Source organism: Ciona intestinalis, unplaced genomic scaffold (genome assembly GCF_000224145.3).
Source record: "Ciona intestinalis unplaced genomic scaffold, KH HT000105.2, whole genome shotgun sequence".
Taxonomy (NCBI): Eukaryota; Metazoa; Chordata; class Ascidiacea; order Phlebobranchia; family Cionidae; genus Ciona; species Ciona intestinalis.
Window position 1 is genome coordinate 346853 of NW_004190427.2, and position 24364 is coordinate 371216.

At 36.2% G+C, this 24364-nt stretch overlaps 2 protein-coding genes and 1 long non-coding RNA gene across 4 annotated transcripts in view; all 3 read right to left on the reverse strand.

Annotated features, from left to right (window-relative positions):
• The window catches only part of LOC113475113, a 2241-nt gene extending 1770 nt beyond the window's left edge, over positions 1-471 (reverse strand). Inside the window, exon 1 of the long non-coding RNA XR_003396860.1 lies at positions 343-471. This is a non-coding gene — a long non-coding RNA (uncharacterized LOC113475113). The remainder of the gene's footprint in view (positions 1-342) is intronic.
• The window catches only part of LOC113475111 (fibrillin-2-like), a 49154-nt gene extending 39842 nt beyond the window's left edge, over positions 1-9312 (reverse strand). Inside the window, exon 1 of one of the 2 annotated variants that reach the window (XM_026838731.1) lies at positions 8117-9312. In XM_026838731.1, the coding sequence (XP_026694532.1) occupies positions 8117-9099 (983 nt within the window). In that variant the 5' untranslated portion in view covers positions 9100-9312. Of the gene's footprint in view, positions 1-8105 lie in introns of both variants that reach the window. The other variant, XM_026838732.1, reaches the window with a different exon arrangement.
• The window catches only part of LOC100175634 (cell wall protein AWA1-like), a 63658-nt gene extending 43152 nt beyond the window's left edge, over positions 1-20506 (reverse strand). The window contains exons 1-7 of the mRNA XM_026838730.1: positions 20370-20506; positions 19676-19830; positions 18748-18844; positions 3992-4169; positions 3482-3603; positions 3131-3430; positions 2691-2909 (exon numbers count right to left, since the gene is read on the reverse strand). Of these exons, the coding sequence (XP_026694531.1) occupies positions 2691-2909; positions 3131-3430; positions 3482-3603; positions 3992-4169; positions 18748-18844; positions 19676-19830; positions 20370-20442 (1144 nt within the window). The 5' untranslated portion in view covers positions 20443-20506. The remainder of the gene's footprint in view (positions 1-2690; positions 2910-3130; positions 3431-3481; positions 3604-3991; positions 4170-18747; positions 18845-19675; positions 19831-20369) is intronic.
• Between the last annotated feature and the right edge of the window lie 3858 nt (positions 20507-24364).

A 24364-nucleotide genomic window follows, 5' to 3' on the forward strand; every position in this document is an offset into this window, starting at 1 on the left:
GTTGGGTAAGATGGACACCTTTTTAGACTATTTTCTCGTCCAATTTGTATACAAACAACGTTCAAAAAATTATAAAGCCGTATCCCCACGATTCCCATATACCGTTGTTAATTGTTTAAAACACGATATTTGGATATTATGTGCTACAGGTGTCCCGTGTTTCCCCACCCTACTGTATATAAGATTAAAGTGCGAATATGCACTGTATGTAAAGTGCTAAGGACACGCACTGTTCACATGGATAAACGTACGGGCGATTGAAAACGTGCCGACCACACAAGTTAAAGCGTCGTAGAGTATACGATAACAGAACACATAGTGGTAACTAATTTTCTGCGAGACCTTAAATTGTCAAATGTCAAATACAGAGTTTTTTACAATTATAGGAAGCTCTAATTTGAATTTGTGCAGCGGTTATAATCTAATACTTTTTAAACTGGTGGATTGAAATAAGCTTTCCACGATATTAATATATCTGAAGTGGACCACCCGCTGTCGATATCTACCCTACGTAACGTCATCATAAACGAATGTGATTGAATATTAATGGGTGTGGCGTTGAAACGTGGGGTGGAATTGCCATTGAACATTCGAGCAACTACTTCTACTTTGTAAGGGGTGGATTGAAAACACATCTTGTACACAATGTTTAACACTGTGTGACTCTTGCTGGAGTAGACGCTCTCTACAGAAGATCCGTTGACGATAATGCCTAAAAACAAATTCTTATAATTAATGAAAGCTGTTTATACTTGCATGGCGTTTTTGACAACTGATAAAAAACTATAGGTTGGAGAAATTGTCATTAGGTGTCTTAGGCAAGGCCCATTCCCCTACAGTTGTGGCAGCGTCAAGCCACAAAGCTCAAGCCCAAACCTTTGATTTTTAACAAGGCTGCCATGTTGCTGTACGCCTAACATTACCTTTTATCAGTTTACTAAGTCCAGTGAAAAAAGAAGCCTAAGTTATTGCCATTCACAAAACTCTTGAACAATGTATTCATACTATAGGCTATAACCCATGACCATTAACAGTTTATAAAATAAACTTTGCGTTCCTGAATTTTGGAAATTGTTCTGCTGCAACTTGTGACTTACCAGCGAATTCACAAGTAAAACCACCATTGTAGTTTGTGCATATTGTATGAAGTGGACAGTTATGAACACCTGTTACGCATTCATCAATATCTGTACATGATACACCATCACCAGTAAACCCAGTATTGCAAGAACATGTAAAACTTCCAATTGTGTTGGTACAATTAGCATTTGTATGACAATTGTCAATGTTTAATGTACATTCATTAGTATCTAAAAAGCAAGAGCTGTCGTTTGTACAGTTATAGCAGATATTTAATAGGTTTTACTTGGGCAATGGATTAGGTCAGCCCTGACTTACACAATATTCATTTAATCAAACTTTACAAGTATAATTTGGTAATATATATATATCCTACATTTTAGTTAATAAATTTTGGGTAATAAATTTTGAGATAATAAAAAAATTATTAAAATAACATAATTGTGTAAAATACCTAATTTATATTATTTGTTTTTATAGTAGAAGTTTTTATTTGAGATTCTGTTTGGTTTATTGCTAAGCCATAGCTTGGATTAATATGTTATCACCTGTTGTGATGTTAAATGTACTTATAGCAGATGATGCAGTTTGAGTATGTTGACGAACAGTAGCATTAAGATTGGTTGTAAGTGTGCTGTTCACTGGTAAGTTGTTCATTACTATCTGCACAAAAAAGTTTAAGGATAATATGCTTTGTACCCTACAACTCACACTTGTGTTTTACTGCCACTTTGCCGGAAGATTAGCATTCAGGCAAACAGAATCGTAAACACTCTCTACAACCAACCAACCAAACTGAGCTGTTGCCTTAACATCATTTGAAAATTTTGCTTAGAAGAAAAGTTACTTCAATAATGTTATACAAAACAAAGTCTGTAGATAATTGTAAATCAAACCTGGTACACTGATGATCCATCCAGGTCCGCCTCATCCAGTGTGACTGTATTAGAAGTATTGAAGGTTGCTGTTAAGCCAATAGCTCTGAGTATTGAAGTTTGAGGAATGTTGATTGTAACACTGGTTCCATCATCACCTGGTGTGCTGCTGATTGTTGACGTCGATATAACTGGTGCTGAAAAAATGCATTGAAATTTAGATAATAGTTACAATATAACAGTACCATGTTACGACATTAATTTGCTTTAAAAAGGAAATGATTTGCACTTTGATAATAACCTAGCATGGGTCTAACTTTAGTATTATATTTTAAACAACAGACCTGTTGTGTAAAAGATAATGTATCTGTCTGAAGGTTTGGTACGTGAACTTTGCAAAGCGGCTTCATACACTCGATCATATACAGGAGCTGTAGTATTGCTGGATGAACACAACTTTATTGTGTATCTATGTTTTATACCATATATGGTGTTGCTTGAAAAGTTGAAATAGTTGGTTGTTGATGAAGGCTCACGAACCCCATCTATATAAAACAAATGTGTTATTGTTTTATAAAAAAAAATTACATTTTAGATGCTTTGTTTTGTTTAGAGGTTTTACTAATACAGTTCCAAATTAAATTTGTTTAGCACTTAATAAACTGACTACATTTGCTGTAGAAATTTTTAGGTGTTAAGTTTAGAATTTTCTAAAAAGTAGCATAATTATATTACCATTTGAAAATTCAAAACTTGAGACAGTTGAAGGTAGAGAATCAACTCCATTCATTGTAGCAATCTGTGGTTGTTTTCGAACCTTTGAAAATAGAAGCCACTGTCTTAAGTCACTTGCTAATGCTACAGGAGAGCACAAGCCATTATTTCCGTAAACTAATATTCTTTCTGTTGTTGTGAAGGGAGAACTTATAAATAAATATCCAGGACTTTTTGCCACTGAAAGAAAAGTAATAATGTATAAACATTTACAAATGGATAAAGGTCATTAGACAACACAAGCAATATTTAAAGTATGTCACCAGAGAATCATAAAAAAGTGCAGATTATCCATGCAAGGGTAACATATTATAAATCCCTGTTAGAAATATAACAGCCTACTTCTTTAAAATGTTAAACCACAGAGAATTTCAAAAAACTGTAGTACAAATATTACTTACAGCTATAAGCAGCTAATAAACCAGAATACAATGTTCCATTTAGTGTAAGTTGAGTAATATTAGGATTAACTGAAGCAGCCGATGCATTTCGATCAGATAAAACAATCTCATGATGGTAAAGAACATTCCCACCGTTGTTTGCAACTTCTACCATCAAAACATCTTCCACATTTGAGGATATTGCCTTATATGCTGCCAGTAGTTCAGCATTGGTTTGGTTTATAAACACTTGGTTTGTGGCAAGGTTGGATGTGTATGGTTTTGTCGAAAGTACAACTCGACCGAAAGCAGAAATTTTGTCTGTACAAGTATCATTGTTATAGTTTCCAACTTATAATAACGTCAATATACCTGTGCTAATAGAGTATTGTGCACCAAATGGACTCTGTGTTGCTGTGAATGATGTCACACCATTTAATTGAGATACTCTTGCCCTCAGTGTGTGTGGAGTGTTTGGGTTGAGGGATGTTATGCTGTAGTAACAAAGTTCTTTTGAAACAGCAAGGAAATTCCAAGGAAATTCTGCCTAATACTTTATTATAACCTGCTTTATTCTCAGTTGCCAGAAAACAGCATTAGTTAAAACAAGGTGTTCTGTTTCATACACCTTGTGCCAGCTTACGAGTTACCATGTTTAGAACATATATAAATACATATATATATATTATATGCCGGACAATTTAGACCACCCATTAATGGCCACTAGGTTAAAGCAATTGGTGTTAAGTGTCTTAACCAGATTTATTCTAACATATGCCACAATGATAGCAGCGACAAGCCTTGAACCCATTACCTCTGGGCACTTAATTTTAAGAATAGGATACACCTTAACTGTCTACAAATCTTTTTTTCCAAACCTACATAGCCACATATGATGTATTTGAAGAAACACCAGTTGGAACAGAGATGATCCTTGATGTCCCTGTAATTGTGTCATTAACCTCAACCCCCCATGCTGTTGCTCCTGGAGTTTCTTCCAGGAAGATGGTGAGGAAAGTTGGAGTGGTGATCACGTTCAGGATCCTTGAACCATCCGGAGCTAAAACATCCAGAAAGAGAAAGTGAACATAGAAATTTACCTTTCCCAAGGCTTTAGAAATAAATATTTACCCGTTCTGGCCCGAACGCTCGTGCTTTTGGTACCCAATTTATTATTTGAATCAATGGCCTGCACCACCACATTGTAATTGATATTACTTGCCGCTTTTAAAACCTATAAATAATTCTGTTATAAGAATGGGAACCCAAACTATAATAACTTAGAACACTTTATTTCAAATCTAGAATTTCGAATCTTAAATTTTGAAGTTTTGTATTTTATCAGTTTTACCCACTTTAATCGGTTTATTGACACTTTAATAGTAGCTTTGCTGTCAAAAATTAACCCATTAGGTAATTTTTGCGTTGTAATAATCAGTTACCAAATGACGTTTTTCGCACCACAAGTTATGCATGAACATCAAAGATTCTGTCGTATTCTGCCGGAACAAAGAGCTCCAATGGCGCGAAAACGCCTAAAATAACGTATGAAGCAAAAACGGCGAATGCAAAATGTATAGCTTTGGAAAGACGTAAAAAAGTTTTTATTCGAAAGTCCCAAAAATGTTTTCCATCAAACATATAAAGACAAAATGCGTCTAAATGATTATGATAAAGTATTTGTTTTTACCCGGGCTGGTGGATTCGTAACTTCAACAGATCCACTGTCCGTTGAGTTGTGCTGGGCAGTGTACGTCACTTTATACGCAGTAGCGCCAAAGACAGGCGAAAAATGAACCGTGAAACTGTTCGGCGAAGTAACAGTGAAGGTAACGCTGCTTGGGGCTGAGAATATACGTATATTTAAGTTTAAGAAAAAAACTTTTTAACGTAAACTGAGATTTAAAAACTGAATTTCGTCTGATACATTTTTAAGCGCTGTCGTATTTTAATTGCATAAGCAACATTACGCATCTGCATAACAACCATCTGCTAACATGTAGGGTGGGAGAAGATCGGACACCTTTTCTTTCTGTTTTCTCGTCCCATTTAGTAGTAAACTAAAAAACATTCAAAGAATTATAAAATTGTATCCTTACAACTCACATATAGACCGTTGTTAATTGTTTAAAACACGATCAGGATATTTGGATATTATGTGCTAAAAGTGTCCCATCGTCCCCCACCCCACCCCACTATATTCAAGCTAAGGTGGTTTATGCCTGCAAAACAACCGTAAACTTACCAGTTAATTGGCATTTACAAGATAACGGAGCCAAGACGCCAACCAACGCAATTAAAGTTGCGAACATTTCGGCAATCCTAACTTAGGATTCCACAAGAAAACTTTATATGAAAGATGCTTCGTAAAAAATACAAGCCTTAAATGATGGCGTACTAATGCTGCAATTACCTACAAACAAGTTAGCAGCTGCATCGTATTTATAACCTCAAATCTAATATTTATAACCTCAAATCTAATCTGTCTATTTATAACCTCAAATCTAATGAAATACAACGAGTGACACTCAGCCAAGCGCAACTGTTAATTTAGGTGTTCTAGTCATTCTTTCAACGTTTGGATAAATCTAACACAATTTGTAATAATTTTATAAAACCTACAACTCAATCCACTGTTATACCAAAAATGATTTAACATGCAATCTCGACACAGCTTTCTAATCATAACTCGCCTACATGGTTTTGCTCCGGAAAACACCTCTTCTTTAGCAGTTTCGAGTCACCTGCTCGTTACAACTATATACTCAACCATAAACACATTTGAGCCACTAGGTTTACTGTAAAACGTATAAGTGAAGACGTGCATGTTTGTGTTTGTACAATGTATCAACACTATACAAGAAATTAAGCAACAAGTTCTTCTTTCGCAAAACACCTGCTACTCACTACCGCCTGTATTTCTGCAACTGACCGTGTCCCAACAGGTTGTGTTATAGGAATAACGTAGAATGTTCAAAGTTATGCGTGAATACTAAAGAAGGAACCACATCCCTAGCTTTGTTTGTTGTACTTTTATGTAAGTGAGAAAATTGAAGAATTGTTGGCGACTGGGGTTTAGCAGCGTCACAACTTTGATACTTTGGTTTTTGCTGCAGTAAAGTCGATAAGGTAATTATAGTTGCGATGTGAAAATTAAAAGTACACTGATTAACTAATTTTACTACAAAGACACTAAATTAATAGCTACATAACAGGCGTGCAGAAACGCGGAAATGAAAGAATAATACTTATTTGTCCTCGCGTAAAGGCGCAAAGACAGTCGTTATAGTATACTATGTGGTAAGATGGGATACCATTAGCACATGCACATATTGCCCGATTATTTTGAAACATTAATAACGGTTTTTAGAGTCGCACGGCTACGGCTATATACCTTTGTAAATGTTCTTTGTTTACTAAAAGACGAAAAATAGAATGAAAATGTCCCATCTTACCCCACCCTACCAAAAAACACAGGTTCTGTTTAAGACACCTCGTGGTTGTAACTAAATCTGTAAACTTAACGGCCATTAGGATGTATAATAGTGCATATACTAAAAACAGGATAGTTAAGATCAAGGAAATAAAAGGCCTTGAGTTATGTATACACAAATCCATGGAACGAAAGTCTCAACGGCAAATAAACGTCTTGCTATAGAATTAAGAGAAAAAAAAATCAATAAAATATTTTACTGGGAAGTGCAATTATGCAGGAAAGTTTACGAAAATCTGAAGTATAGAGCCGCGTCTATACTTGACATACAGCTGTGGCGCGAGTTGTTCCGTCGTCGTGATTTTCACTGTCTTGGTCGTTTTTGTTCTTTTTCCCTCTCAGGGACATGGGATCAAACAGCTTTTCTAGCCTTTCAGCAGCGGTGAGAACTTTACCTTTTGGTTTGTCGGTCTCTATGTTAGAATCTGTACCATTGGGTGTTTGTGGGGTAGGTGGTAAATTTAAATTTTCTTTAGCGATTACTTTTCTATAAACGGGGAGAGGATCGACATGTACATGCACTGCGCTCGTCGTAGGCGCCGCTGTTTCGGGCACTGACGCTTCATTTACCGATGCACCATTGTCTCTATCATTAGACAAAGTTGGCGATGCCTGTGTTGTGTCTGACTCTTGAGTGTCACTTTGTACTTCTTCTGAGACTTCATCAGTGCTTGTATATGCAGAGTTTATAATGCCGCCTCCGTTGCTCCGTTCTTCGGATGAGGAGCTACAAAGATCGCTGATGTCTATGCTTTCGTAAAGAGCCTCAGCGGCGTTTCCCGATCCGCCAGCAAGGCCGACTTGAATGGGTTTGTTTGCACTTTTTCGAGGTAATGTAAAACCACCTTTCAGTATAGTTGCGCGTTTTTGCCATTCTGCAAACACGTACTTCCCTCTCTGCAATGAACTTTTATAGTTAGTTTGGACCAAGCTATAAAAAGTCGCAAAAATATAGAAATTTGGGATTAGCCAAATATTGCTAACGGTGGCTGTACACAGTATCCGGCGAGCGAAATCGCGTGCGAAATTTTAATCAGTTTGATCTCCAGCGTCGCATTCGAAGAAATAAATATAAGTTACACGCTCCGTTAGTTATTATTATTTTACATACCCGTGTCTGTCGTCTGTAATACCCGATACATAATAAACAAATGACGAGTAGAAGAAGGAATAGGACGACTCCTACGACTATCCACCACCAAATAGCTCCTGCTGTAAAGTAACATTACTTTAACATTTTAAAATTCTAAATGGTTACATTGTTTGGCCTCTATAGCAGTGAGTAAATGCAACATATATGACGGCTTTATAAACCTGAAAATAATGGACGACATTCGACACCATCATGAGTAAACCCAGTATTGCAAGTACATGTAAAATTTCCAATTGTGTTGGTACAAGTAGCATTTGCATGGCAGTTGTGTGTACCCAATGCACATTCATCAATATCTGTGCATGATACACCATCACCAGTATAACCACTCTTGCAAGAACAAGCAAAACTTCCATTCGTGTTGGTACAAGTAGCACTTGCATTGCAGCCGTGTGAAGCCAGTGTACATTCATCAATATCTGTGCATGTTACACCATCGCCGCTGTAACCTTTATAGCACGAACAGGTGTGGCTTCCGACAGTATTGGTACAATTCGCCCATCGGCTGCAATTAAAAATGTTCAACTCGCACTCATCAATATCTGTACATTTCGCACCATCGCCGCTGTATCCATTGTTACAAACACAAGTAAAGCTTCCGGGAGTGTTTACACAAGAAGAATTCACACTGCAGTTGTGGGAATTTAAAGCACATTCATTTATTTCAATGCAGTTTATCCCACTGCCAGAATACCCAGAGTTGCAAGAGCATTTTGCGCTTCCATTTATGGTTGTACATTGGGCATTTATGTCACAGTTTTCAGATAAGCACAGATCCAGATATGTGCATGTTATACCAATACCAGTAAACCCAGTTTTGCAAGTACATATATAACTTCCAATTGTGTTGGTACAATTTGCATTTGTGTCGCAGTTGTCAGTATTTAATGCACATTCATCAATATCTGTGCATGATTCACCATCACCAGTAAACCCAGGCATGCAAGTACATATATAACTTCCAATTGTGTTGGTACAATTTGCATTTGTGTCGCAGTTGTCAGTACCCAATGCATTCATCAATATCTGTGCATGATTCACCATCACCAGTAAACCCAGTATGCAAGCACATTTAAAATTTCCTATGGTGTTGGTACAATTAGCACTTGCATTGCAGTTGTGTGTACCCACAGTGCATTCATCAATATCTGTGCATGATACACCATCACCAGTAATACCAGTATTGCAAGCACATGTAAAACTTCCAATTGTGTTGGTGCAAGTAGCACTTCTATTGCAGTTGTGTGTACCCACAGTGCATTCATCAATATCTGTGCATGATACACCATCACCAGTATACCAGTATTGCAAGCACATGTAAAATTCCCAATGGTGTTGGTACATATTGCACTTTTATTACAGTTATCTGTACCCAATGAACATTCATCAATATCCGTACAATTCAAACCATCGCCACTGTATCCAGCATGACAAGAACACACAGGGCTTCCAGAGCCTGTGTTACACGCAGCGTTGTTGTTGCAGACCAGTCCGATGTCAGAACAGACCGTTTTGTTGCAAACCACTCCGTCGCCATCGAAACCACTGTTACATTTGCACGTATAGTTCCCAGGTATGTTATTGCATGTGGCGTTGGCATGGCAGTTGTGTGTACCCAATGTGCATTCATCAATATCCAAACATGATACACCATTACCAGTAAACCCAGTATTGCATGCACATGTAAAACTTCCAATTGTGTTGGTACAAGTAGCATTTGTATTGCACTTGTGTGTACCCAAAACACATTCATTAATATCTGTGCAGTTTACACCATCACCAGTAAACCCAGTATTACAAGCACATGTAAAACTTCCAATTGTGTTGGTACAAGTAGCACTTGTATTGCAGTTGTGAGTTCCCAATGCACATTCATCAATATCTGTGCATGATACACCGGTTTTAACGAATCCTTCTTTACAAACACAATTAAAACTCCCAAATGTATTTTGACAGTTGGAATTCGATGCGCAGGTGTGTGTACCATCAGTGCATTCATCGTTATCTGTAAATACACTTTCATTAACAAACCTAAAACACCGTTTTAATTTGTTTTATATTACGTAATGAACGTGTGTTTAAAAACAGAAAAAAACTACAACGTTTTTTGTTAAAGAGACATACCAACCAAAAATCGAAGCTGGAATATTGATTGAAATGCCTAAATGGGATCTAAATTTTTTTCTCACGCGATTGTTTTAAAAGCTGTTTTGTTTTTTTCCGTTTTTTTTTCTCACAATTTGCTGTGGAAATTGAACAATAATTTGTTTACATTTACATAACGTATCCTTACCTGCAGCCAATGTCGATGTCGATACAGGCCCGCAAAGTAAATTTGCGTTACAACCTCGAACTGCTACAGTGATGGAGCTTGTTGATGGAACATTGACCAGATTATAGTTTGTACCTGGGATTAAAAACAATTAAACTGGATAAATGTGAATTTAACTTTCAGGCCGGGATCAGGCGTTATAACAAGGGTATTCAGTTTCATACACCTCTAAATGCACTCCATACAAAGTATAGTACCCATCCTACTATATGTCTTACCTGTTGTGTTATCTTTGAAAGGTGACGGTAAAGATGTTAAATCGACCTCATATACAACCGACCCAATAGATGGGTCCCAACTTATATTCGCATGGGTCAAGTCACGGACAACCCCCAAGTTTGATGGCGCAGCAGGAACTAAAGACATAAAATATAAAGTTTGTGCCAATTAAAATAAAATGTACCAATTAAAGCTACATGCTATATAATATCTGATATCGAATGACTGTAACGACAGTCGTTATAACACGGGTGTTCATACACCTTGTACCAGCTTACAAGTTACCAGCATGTGTGTTACTGGTACTAGTTGATTATTATCGTATTTAAATACGTTTTGGGTGTTAACCATACATTGCCTGCTGTGTTGGTTAAAGTTGCAGTGTACAGTAGATTAAACAATGCATCTATTACTCGATTCTGGTTTAACCACTTTAAGCATTGAATTATAAACAACGACAAAAAAAAGGAAAACAAGAGCTTTTAGATTCAACTTAGCAGGTGACTGTGTTTTCAAACATAAAATAATGGCTCTAGTTTCATTTTATGATTTTGATATCTATTCAACTTACGGGTGATGACATTTCCTTGAGCCGACACGCTTTTTCCAACCACACTCACTGTAACAGTGTAACTTAAACCTGGTTGACCTTGGTCGAATACGACAGGTTGTGTTGTGACATTGGGAAATGTTTTGACCACTGATGTACTTCTACGCTTACGGCGGTTACTGGTTGCATTTTCTATGGTTACCTGGATATAGTAAGAAAGTGAGATATATAGTAGGGCGGGGGAAGGGAATCATTTAGCATCTATATATCCAAATATCCCGATCGTGTTTGAAACAATTAACAACGGTCGATGAGAGTCGTGAGGATACGGTTTTATAATTCGTTGAATGTTCTTTGTTTACTATACCAAATGGGACGAGAAAATAGAATAAAAAGGTTTCCCGTCTTCTCTTCCCCACCCTACTATATATTACAAGAATGTATGAATGAATTTAACTTATTTATTTTTGCGTGACGGGGCAACGAAAGTTGTTATATCACGGTTGTTCTATTTCATACACCCAGAACATGTAACTTAGTCAGTGCTTATTCTTTTTTTTCTTTTTTCTTATGTATGACTGGCAGTTTCCACAGTCCGTAACAAACCATTGGGTAGTAGCCCACAATAGTAGCACCGTCGAGCCTCGGACCTAGTAACTCTGGGCTAGAAGCAGGCATCTTAACCACTAGGTCATGGTAAATATAAGATAAAAAAACGGGCTTACGTTGTAAGATAGGCCGTCTGGGTTCACTGCAACAATCCAGTGGATTGAGAATTTCGTTGTACTGACACTTGTAAAGCTTGGCGTTGGGGGCGGAATGGCTGCAATAATATATAAATAAATGCAACTTATTTAATTTAGCGTGACAGGGTTACAGTTTTTGTAACTTCGGGTGTCTTGATTCATAGGTCTCGTGTACTCTTACGAGTCAAAACGTGATAAACTTTGTGGTTAAAGCAATTGCCCTTAGGCGTCTTGCAAAAAGCCAAATCGTGGCTTCGGAGAGCCTTGAACCCGTTGGCTCTGACTAAAAGACAGGCCCGCTTAAAAAACTGTGGTATAACGCCAGGCATATGACATAACACATGTATATTAGAGTGGGGAAAGACAGGACACCTTTACATTCTATTATCTCATCACATTGAGCATTAAACAAACAACATTCAAAAAATTATAAAACTATATCCTCCCGACTCCAATAGACCGTTGTTAATTGTTTAAAACACGGTTATGATATTTGGATATTATGTGTCAAAGGTGTTCCATCTTCCCCCACCCCACTACATATTTTTTTCACTAGCATTGTTACTTACTTGTACAAGTGCGGCCATCACCAAAGGTTGAGTCGTTGCAGGTGCAAGTGTAGTTGCCGATAGTGTTGGTACAAATGGCGGACGCAGAGCAATTTGGCCCAACAGTGCACTCTGGTATGTCATTGCATACAGAACCGTTCCCCGTGAAACCTCGCTTACATATACAAGTATAGGAACCGTCAATATTCATGCAGTCAGCGTGGACAGAGCAGTTGTTTGTCACCAAGCATTCGTCTATGTCTTCGCAAACCGTTCCATTGCCGGTGTATCCGGATAAACAGGCGCAGATAAAACCTCCAATAGTGTTTGTGCACGACCCATGAACGCTGCAAGGATTACCCATCACGCATTCGTCACGGTCTGTGTAGAACAGGTACTTGAATAAAATATTTATTGAATGAAGTTTTTGTTCTATCTGTCATGGAAACAAAGATCCCGAAAGTTTACAAGATCAAAAATACGGAAAGTAACGGTAAAACAAGTTGTTAAAACTGATGCTTATAAATAAAAAAGAAAGTAACATTCTATATAAAAGTAGTGACGTTACATTCTAGTAACAACTATACACAAAACGAATATAAATACTGAACATAACGAATGATGATATAGCAGAGTTGGGAAGGTAGGACACCTTTAGCACATAATATCCAAATATCATAACCGTGTTTTAAACAACCAACAACGGTCTATGGGAGACGTGGGGACACGGTTTCATTGAATGTTCTTAGTTTATTACCAAATGGGACGAGGAAATCGAACGAAAGAAGTCCTATCTCCCAACACCTTTTTATATATTAAATAATAGGTACAAAATATACCAGTGGTCACAGATGATATAGCCTGCACTGTAGTTGTTTCGGATTCTATCTGACTTTGAATTGTGAACGTAAGTGTGATGGCTGTCGTTGCGTTGGGTGATAAGCCGCTCAAAGGAATCTGAGAAGACATAGTTTGTTTTGTATACGGGTAAGGTTCTCCGGCGAAGCATGCCAGTGGATCCGAAATTAAGCTGTATTTATTTATTAAATGAAATATAATAGTGTAAGGAAAGGATGGACACTTTAACAGCACGTAGTACCCAAGTATCTTGATCTTGTTTAAAACAATTAACAACGGTCTGTGGGAGTCGTGAGGATATGGTTTTATGATTCTTTAAATGTTTTTGGGTTACTACCAAATGAGACGGGAAAATAGGATAAAAAGGTGTCCCACTATTAAAAAGTGGTCCAACATATGTTTAACTTTTAAAGTGTTTTCTGATTTATTTTAATTTAAATAAATGTGACATCTAGTTTTTGTTTCAATATTAAAGTGTTTACCAACTTACACAACACCATTCACATGCTTTATTAACCAACCGTATATAATGATGAGTCGTCCAAGTTTGCCTGGTCTAAAGTTGTGCTTACTGTCTCGCCACTGGAATTTTGGTACGTCACAGTCGCTTGCTTCAAGCGGCGAACCAAATTCGATGGAAATATGACTGTTGCGTCTGTGCCCGTAGTCCCAGACAAGCCACTTATTTTGGACGCGTTGATAGAACCGTTCGTTAAGCCTATAATGTACACTGCTTTAGCCGTTTAGAGGTTTATTTGCTAACGGGTTGTAAAAGCAGTGTGAGCTTTAATTTATACGTTGGTCGTGATATAAAGCCCAATGAATACAAGTTTATAGCTATATTGGACTGTATGTGTAATCACGGACTGCTAGAGATATATATCTCTAGTAGGCTGTTGTGTAATATGCTTTTATTTGCGGTGTGTGTGCTATAATGTAAAAATGGCTATAGGTTTCGCGAAACGGAACAACAATGAATACGACTACGAATGTGCAACAGCCTGAAACATTTTAGCTGGGTGTATTAATGGTAAATAGCTCACTAAATCAAACATATGCACATAAGGATTTTGTTCAAACACATTTACCCTAAAAATTTTAAAATCTACAGTATAGCACTTGGTATTAATAGTAACATAATATCTCAACTCATTTTTTTCTGAAAGGGATTTTTACCTGTTGCATGAATTATGGAATATTTTTCGGTACCGTTGGGAGTCACGTCAGACATTGCCCCATAAAATCTTGTGTACATTGTTGTTCCTTGTGGGTCGGCGTTCGAACAGAATCTTATTAGGTAGTCTTGCTTTATCCCATAAAGGGTGTTTTCTTGGAGAGAACTGGTGATAGGACCTTCATTTGCTTGAACAGCTGTAAAAAGATGTAGAATTGAGCGCTATTTATTTATTCTAGAGGACAGGGTGATGCCAAAAGTGATAACACGGGTTTCCAACCGCGTTTAGGATACAGTTCTCTATTCGCCTACAAGCTGTCACAAATGTCAAGTTCCAACAATGTGCCCCACAAAGAAGCCAACTGTTGTTAAGTGTTATAATTCGGTGTTAAAAGACTACAATATTTTGCGTCCGCCATTTGTATCAATAGCTAAAATAGCTTAACAGTAATAAAACATTTATTTTGAATGCTCGTTAAAACATATTAAAACTTCCAAAATTTTGTGGTTTGTGAGTTTGATCATCAACTCAGTATCGTAGTTTGATAAAATAGACTTAAATATTTCGTGCAGTTTGATTTTGTCTAATAAAACTAGTTTTAGTTTTTCTAAACATGAGAAAACAGACAGTGGTCAATATGCAAATAATAATTATATAATAAAAAATAAAAAATATCGTTTTAAAGTTATATAGTCTATATCTAAAGTTTATATGACAAAGAAACTAGCACAGCCGTTTCATTTTGGCGGGGTAACTACAAGTTGCAGAATACTATTAATATAAAATTATTACATTTTTTGTCCTATCTTCGCCCCTTTGCAGTTTTGTAGGTTTTTATTGCAAAAATAATAAAGGGCTTGCTTTTGATTCAATATTATAAATAACTTCTCGTGTGTTTTATTATATCTTTTTGAATTGTTGTTAATTAATAAATGAAAGATAGTATTAACTCGTGCTATCACCCAAAAGGGTCATATATTTCGATTTTGGAAATTTTTGGCAAAATGTGTGTTAAGTTTGTAAGATCACATTAGAATGTGTGCAATGGTGTGCTTTTTATATACATACTTGTGCCATTAAAGGTAATTCTAAGCAAAGAATTCGGAAATCCATCCGTAGAAGCAGGTAAAACGATGGGCGCAAGTTGATTGTCTTTACTGTAAAATGTCCAATTCCGTGTGTCTTTGCTTTCTTTGCACTGTTCTAATAACTTATTTTTGAACCGATATGTAAGCTGAAACAATGGCAAGGTAACCAACGGAAAGGTCGCAACATTTCGATAGTCGTAGCCGCCACCAACGTCAGCTATATGCAAAACATAGGTAAATAATATTTAAAATATAATATGTAATAAGATGTATCAGTTATTATGTAATAAGATGTATAGGACCACTTGTGCGAACTCACAACTACAAAAAGTATAACTTATTTTGAGTCGCAAGAATACGGTTATATAATTCTGTAATATTCTGTATTTACTACCAAATAGTACGATAAAACACAACGAAAACGTGTACCATCTTACCCCAACCTACAAAAAATAAAAAGCTATACACAAGTTGTGCTATTCACTTAACAACTTGACTGGTAAATAACAGCATTATTTTTTAAAAACTGGACCCAAACCTCAACGGGTACCCACCGTTTGCGGTTACTTGAAGGCTACCATACAGTGTCGTGTCCAATAGATTAAGCCCCGAGACATCAGGAGAAGCTGTTGTGTCATTCAGCACAATTTCATGGTGACACAACATGTTGGATGTTGTGTCGTTATCAATTTTGATGATTTTTACATCCAATACATTACTAGATGTGACTTTGTATGCAGTTAGTAGTTCAGCAGCTATTTCATTTCTGGTCGATGACGGTATGCTGGCGGGTGATGGGGAACGGCCTTGTTAGAAGAACTACACGACCGAAAACTGTTATAGAATCTGAAACAAGCACACGTTGTAAATAGGCTACAATGTGTGAGAGGTGTAACAATTCAAGATTGTATGTAAAACTAAAACTTATAATTTTATTTATGATCTAATTTGTGACATTAAATATTCTAAATATAGTACTGTGTGGTAAGATGGGACATTAGCATCTAATTCCTATATTTCGTGATCGTTTTTTGAACAATTAATTAGCAACGTTATTTTAGGGTCGCGGGGCTACGCGGTTATATATTTCTGTAAATGCTATTTGTTAACCATACCAAATGAGAGTGTTGAAAATAGAAAAAATACATGTACCATCTTACCCCACGCTACTATATATTTTAAACACTAAAGGTATAAAAAGACAAGTTTGATACCAGTTGCTATAATACACGTTTATTCAACGCTTTGGTAAGTAAAATAACCCCACCTGTCCGTTTTAAGATCGAGCTACCGAACGGGCTCTGCAGTAATGAAAATGTCGTAACCTTGTTAAGTTCAGTAACTCTTGCTCGTAAGCTGTACGTGGTGTACGGTAATAAATCTTTTATCCTGCGGTAAAAACGTCTTTCAGCACCTATCGTTTAATTTATCGTAAAATATAATAATAGTCCCCTCAGAAAAACATCGGCCGACCCAGACGCATATTTGGTGTACGCTTTGTGCATGGTTTTGAATCAAAACTGCAGTATAATATTATCTCTGATTAATCTTATTACAATGAACATATATGGCCATTAGATTTTTTCACACTATTACTGGTGTTGTTACGATCAGCCTATTCAGTTGGTTCTTGATCATTAACGATTACCACGTTCAAAGGGTAATAGGCATACTATGGCTTTAATCTTAATACGTCAACATATTGTATCTTACCCATACAGAAAAAAGAGGTAACTTTTAACACCGCATTCAACGAATAGATAAAATACTGCAGATAACTTTATACAACGATAATGTACTTACACAGCCACATATAGTGTATTTGAAGGAACACCAGTTGGAACAGAGATGATCCTTGATGTCCCTGTAATTGTGTCATTAACCTCAACCTCCCATGCTGTTGCTCCCGGAGTTTCTTTCAAGAAGATGGTGAAGAAAGTTGGAGCGGTGATCACGTTCAGAATCTTTGAACCATCCGGAGCTAAAGTAAATTTCATTAGATTTAAACCAGCTACCGATGATACGCATATAATACAAACTGGTGTCTTTTAATAGCTTGTTTTATATGCTCGCGCGGCCTGAAAACCGTAGTCGTAATAACACATGCGTTCTGTTTCATACACCTCGTGCCTTACTTGATTCACCCGACAATAAAAAAAGTCATAAACTTTAAAATTATTTCCCAATGACAGCAGTATTTCTTTGACATACTCGAAAAAATCTACAGTAGGGTGGAAAACAAGCATGGGACTTTGGCACATAAAATCCGAATATCCTTGTTATGTTTTAAATAAATAACAACGGTCTATATAGGAATCGTGAGGATACGGTTTTATATTTCTTTAAATGTTCTTTGTTTACTACCAAATGGAAAATATGTTTACTCCGATATCCCGTAGACGTAGACTAACGTGTATAGAAACTATAACGTGTGTATTATTTGTACAATATGGAAACCACACTCCTACGGTACTTTTTGTGGAAAATACCAGAGGTACATTTACATCAATATAAAGTTGTTAGGTTGTTCAACATGTGTGGGAATAAGTATAATGTTTGGTCATCTGAAACACGCCGACGCCCGCGCTACTGTTTAGGGTTTAATATACACGTGTTTTTATAACAGTGGTTTTTATTTAAAATCTCGTATTTTTCGTTGTCTTAATTGCAGGTTTTTTGTTGTCGTGATCAAAGATACAATAAAGTATGAAATGAAAAAATTAATATTTTCAACGATTAAATTTTTTTCTGGAATACAATACATAGCATTGTGAAGATAACTTGTGTTTTTGTGCTCGGTTCAGGTGCACCCATTGTGCTCTGTTATTCAAACACAGAGAAGTCCGTCCTGTTTAATGTGACTGATCATCTCTATTGTGTTGACGCAACAGCGGTTAAAACTTCAATTCCACCGTTATTTGTAATGTTTCTCCTTATTTCTTATTCAAGTTCAAATTTGAAAGTTTTAACAAAATAAAATTTTAATTTTAAATTTAACAACGCTATATTGACAAATTTTGATCATATGACAAAGCTTTGAAGTTTAAAATGTATAATACTAGTAATTCTTTTTTTTTACTAGACCAAACAGAAAGTCAAATGTTTACAGAAACGGTAAAAACACATTTTACAATTTTACAGTATATTACGCCACATATAAAAATGATATAATATAATCATAAAATAGTTCCGACAGCGAATAGGTAACGTCTAATCCCACCTACGAGGAATTTTAGGTACTGGCTTTATAAAAGGTTATTGCTTCAGCCAAGGATGTAGTTCACGGACTAGAAGTTCAATAAAAGGCGCACTTGTAAATTAAATAAATTATGACACACGACTGGAATTTGTAAACTCGATCATTGTAATTCGTCCTTGCAGTCATGTGTATACGGTTGGCTGCATGTATGTGGTATATATCCCACGGTTCATATACCATTTCTGTCATACGACGGTAAACAATACTTAGACCATACCTGTTCGTGCGAGGGTTTGGGTTTCGGTTCCATTCTCAGTCGCACTTGAACCTTGAACGGTGACCTTGTAGTTAGTATTGCTACGCGCGGGTGCAATCTATAAAAAGGGACGTCACAAATTGCATTAAATTGTAAAACTCAACACAAAAAGTATGTTCATTTTTTAAAAGTAATATTTATACTTTTAGCTTAATATTCACGCTTTGAAAGATATTCCAAGCGTTACATAAGTTTCATATTTTCGTTTTATACGGAGTTTCTTTATACATAGTATAGTAGGGTGGGGAAGACGGGACACCTTTAGCATATAATATCCAAATATCTTGATCGTGTTTTAAACAGTTAAGAACGGTCTGTGGGAGTCTTGAGCATATAGTTTTATAATTCTTTATTTGTTTACTACCAAAAGGAACGAGAAAATAGATTGAAAAGGTGTGCTATCTTCCCCTACCCTACCAATAATAAATAAGGACCGAACTTATATATTGTAAAATTAAGACTGTGTAAAGTATTGCTAAACTTTTTATAAAAAAAAACTTCCCACTCCACTGCGGACTTGAGCCGTTTTCAAGTGGCTTGTAGTATTGTAATAACTACACCGATGAATAAATAAGAAAACACTTGTTTTGCAATTTCTAAAATTTTTCGTCACGCGAGTAAAGCTTAAACAAGTTACATTTAAATTATATTTTAGTAATCTTACACATATTTAGTATAGGGTGGGGTAAAATGGGAAATGTTTTATTTTTTTTTTGTAAAGTTATATTATCGTAACCGGCAACCCCTAAAACGCTTTTACTTGTTAAAAATGAGATCTGGAAATACGCGATTTGGGTGCTAGTTATACCAATCTTACCCCACAATACTATATGTGCAAGTATTACAGGTTTAAATATTTAAAATGATTAAATTGAAAAAGTCCAGTCACCTGGGCCGACGAATTCGTAACTTCAACGAATCCAGTGTCTGATTCGTTGTGCTGAGCAATGTATGTAACTCTATACGCGGTTGCGCCCGGGACCGGCGAAAAACCAACTTCGAAACTTGTCGGTGAAATAATAGTCGTCTTGACGTTGCTTGGTGCTGTGAAGCGTGGGGTTAGTCATGGTAGAAGTATTAGTGTAAGGAAATACGGGATAATAGAATACCACACGCCGGCTGTTTTTTTGTCACACTATTGAATGGGTAAATTTAAGTCCAAACTAAGGCAAGATAAAGAACTTAATCGGAAAATTTAATACATAGTAGGGTGGGAAAAGGTGGGACACTTTTTATTTTATTTTTTCGTCCCATTTGATAGTAAAACAAGAACAGTCAAGGAATTATAAAACCGTATCCTCACGATTTCAATAAATCGTTGTTAGTTGTTTAAATTACGATCAGGATATTATGTGCTAAAGGTGTCCCATTTTACCCCATAGTACTATAAATATCAACTTTTCCACAGAAGAATAGTTATACTTATATATACGCCGATCAGGACATTATAAATTATTTGTTTACCAAAATTCGATAAAAGTAATAATTACTTTCAATACTACGTGGGTACTAGTTGAAACTTTAAAACTTTAGCCCACTTAAACAAAATGTCTGTCATTAGACTTAACTAATTATATAATTACCTGCTAATTGGGCTGTAGTAGAGGAGACTGCAACAAACATAATGCATACCAACGAAATCAAATCCATAACCATTAAGAAATCTTTACATCCAACTAACGCATAAATTATCTGCTTTCTGTAATTTAAATTTGTTGTTGTAATACCTGTTACTACAATTAAAGGCTTTCTGATTGTTTTTTCATTCATTTTTATTAAATTTGATATCAACTGTAAAACGTATCGCACTATCTTACAATACTATTCTAACGTTCATATTTTTTTCTCATCACAATGAACTGCTCAACTGTAACTGTTTAGATATCAGCTTTCTGCCTGACTTCGCGAGACCACCAAAACAGGTACAGCTTGGATGCATACGTTTCAACATGGTCGTATAAGCCTTTTAAACAGGATGCCCCTTTAAAACTAATTTCCGTTACCGAGAAAAAACGCCAAAAATAGTATAAGAAAAAGAAATACTGCTTCGGTGCGCTTGGCATACAAAATCGCATAACAAGCCGCAAAAAAAGTCTTTTCTCTTTTTATATAGTCCGTTACGGTGCATTGGCAAGACCGCAAAGAGAAGACGGGTTTTGGGAAACCTATACAGCTTGTATTTGTAAGAATAGACTTATAAAGTAAAATATATGCCTCACTTGAAATGGGAAACCTGGCGCTTGTTTAAACGAAAGGCAAATAAACCTTTGGCTTCTTCTTCACACCGCATATAAAACTGTTTTCGAAACTTTAAACTTAAAAATAAATCGTAACCTTTTCAGGTAATTTTAATGTACGAGTTTTAGCTCGAATACATTCTTGGTGTTAACAACAAATTCCTAGTTTCTATATAACCGTAGAAATGCTCTATGACTAAACACAATTTCTACACTGATCTAACTAACGTAGCCAGGTCAAAACAAACCATACACAGAACCAAACGAATTAGTAATTGGTCTGCAACGCGAAACCCGCCCAACGTTTAAGTAATCAACGAAAGGCGCAGGTTGTTGTTCGCTCTAGAAAAGAAATCCATGTGCTTTCGTCACGCGCGTAAGTTCAAATGATTTTAACATATGCTCAGATCAGCAAGACTATTCGGAATACGGATATAAAACATGCGGGTTTTTCCACACGGAAAAGTAAATCATATGACGTTGTTTGAGTATATAGCCTATACACTTCGGCGAGTAAAATGTAAATAAGTTTGATCTGGAACGTTTTATGAGAAACGAAATATTGAAGTATTTTCCCAATATTGTTTATCTTTCTCAGTTTTATTTTCTGTACAGAAGGCATATACTTTATTCGCTTTCATAGAAAATATTTAATATATATGCAAGGTAACATTATTGTTTTTCAAAGACAATTTTTAATTTATGCATTTTTTCCATTGTGTAGTGTTTAAATTTCGACTGAACGATATTTTACCGTTATTTTATATACACATGTTTATCGTGTCTGCCAAAAGTACTAAAAATATACAATTCATCATTTTTACGTAGAACTGTTTTTTCTGATTTATCAGTTGGCTATGCAAAAAAGGATCTCGGTTTCGCCGCCTACGCACTAGAATACGCACAGTCAAGTAAATTCAACACATTATGAAATGATGAGTAAGAAACCGAACGTTTACGGATCAACGGTTAGCAAGAAGAAATCGACTGTAATGCATAGAACGTATAGGTAGCAGAACTGGTAAATTAAACACTTATACCGTAATTTAGGAACATTTAAGGCGACCGTGATATATATAAGGAAAGAAAAAACAAACACTTTTAGTGCTCCAGCGAGTTTTTTTACCAAAATCAGGCTTACATTCTGTTTAATTTTTACTAATTTACGAGTATAATAAATATGAAAACGCTCACGCATATTTAAGTAAAGCACAGATTAAATATTAATGTTTGCGTATTAGGGCTGTCTTTACAAAAGTAGATTTCATTTTTAAGTTTCGTATGTCGATCGTAAACTTGCTTTATCCTTGCGTGGCCGAAAAAAACAACAATCGTTATAACACGGTGGTTTTATTTTATACACCTCGTGCCAGCTTACGAGTTACCACGAATGTTACATTCTATAAGTGATTGATTATATAGTAGGATGGAGAAGATGGGACACCTTTGGCGCATAATATCCGAATATCCTGATCGTGTTTTAAACAGTTAACAACCGTCTATGGGAGTCTTGAGCATATAGTTTTATAATGCTTTGAAAGATCCTTGTTTACTACCACATTGGACGAGAAAATGGAGTTAAAATGTGTCCCAACTTCCCTCACCCTCCTACATGGCTGCTGACAACTTATTAGTGACCACTTGGTTAGAACAATTGCCGTTAAGTGTCTTGCCAACGAAAACATACTCACAAAGGTAGCAGCGACAGGCATTGAACCAATAACCTCTGCCACAGAGGCAGCCATGTTCAAACTGTAATACCCCTAACCAACCCGACCGCATACGGGCGATCGAGTGCAAGGACATGCTATAAAGGTGGCTGTGCTTAGTATCCGGAATTCGTCCGTTTTGTCTGTTTTGTCCGTATTCGCTGCCGCATGCGGAATTCGGTATTGGGTCTGCATACGACTTCGCAAGTGAATTCGCATGCCGGATACTGTGTACAGTCACCTTACGCCATAATTGGAGACTCAAAAATGAATAAATGAATGAATGAATGAATGAATGAATGTAACTGAATTTATCCTCGCGTGGCCGAAAAACGACATTTGTTACAACACGGGTGTTCATACACCTCGTGCCAGCTTACGAGTTACCAAATATGTTACTGGTGTGTTGAACCATGGTCAAATTTAACGCACTTGCGAAATGTTGCCCCTTTTAACCAATGAAAAATAAACCGTTCCTTTTGAAATGATTCATCTTACACAACACAGTTGCATAAAGCAAACCTAATTGTACTATCTGAAACAGTATTGGGTAAACCACCAAAACAAGCTTGTGAAAGTTTTCTGGTTCTCATATCTGGGTAAGCAACTGGCTATCAATTCGCCACACAAACTGAACGTATAGTACGGTGGGGTATAGATGGATACCACACAATATTCCATATTTCCCAGTCTTGATTTTAACAATTACCAACTTTCTGTATATAGTTTTGTAAATATTCTTTGTTTACTACAGAATGGGACAATAAAAGAGAATAAAAACATATACCATCTGACCTCAAACTATACTACATATTTTTACACGTTACACATTAGCGGTAACATGTACACGTTTTGTCCTGAATAAATAATTTTTCTATTCTGAAATCGAGCTGGTTTAAAGTATTCACATGTTACAACTAATACAAACTCAAGCGACCGCTAACAAAACAAGTCACAAGCACAAGGGGTGACGTTATAACTAACTTCACTATTCTCCCTTACGGTGCTTTACGTTATAGTACTCTAATTAATGACGTAATCATACAGAGATCAAACTACAACCTCTCGAAAACAAAAATTGGATAGGAAACCTTTTTATTTTATTTTCTCGTTCCATTTGGTAGTAAAAAACACTGTATAAAGAATTATAAAACCGTATCCTCACGGCAATAAACAAGATTGTTGGATTTATAGTTCATTAGTTCATTTGCATTTAAAGAGTAAAAGATAAGAAGTGAAGGGAAAACGAAAGTCGTTACAAGACGTAGGTTAAAGCAGAAGTGCAATAATGATTAAATAAGATTCATGACAGTGACACCACCCAAACAATACATCAGAAGACGACATTTTCATTCTAAGTCTTGTTTCTGCTGGTGCTGAAACGTTTGCGTATCATCAAAGTTGGCAGTTGGGAAACGCATCATCTATTCCTACGTAATGTTACGCAGCATGCGTATGAGTTGTACGCTCGATAGAGTATTGTTATCGTTATGCATACGAAGGTAATTTCAGGACAAGCGAGAAACCTGTTGTTGCCACGCTTCAGCAATCGACTGGATTTTAACTTCAGCTGGCAAGAGCTGTCGGAAACGGAACGTGCTGTTTGTTATATATTCAGTTCCGTACAAAATT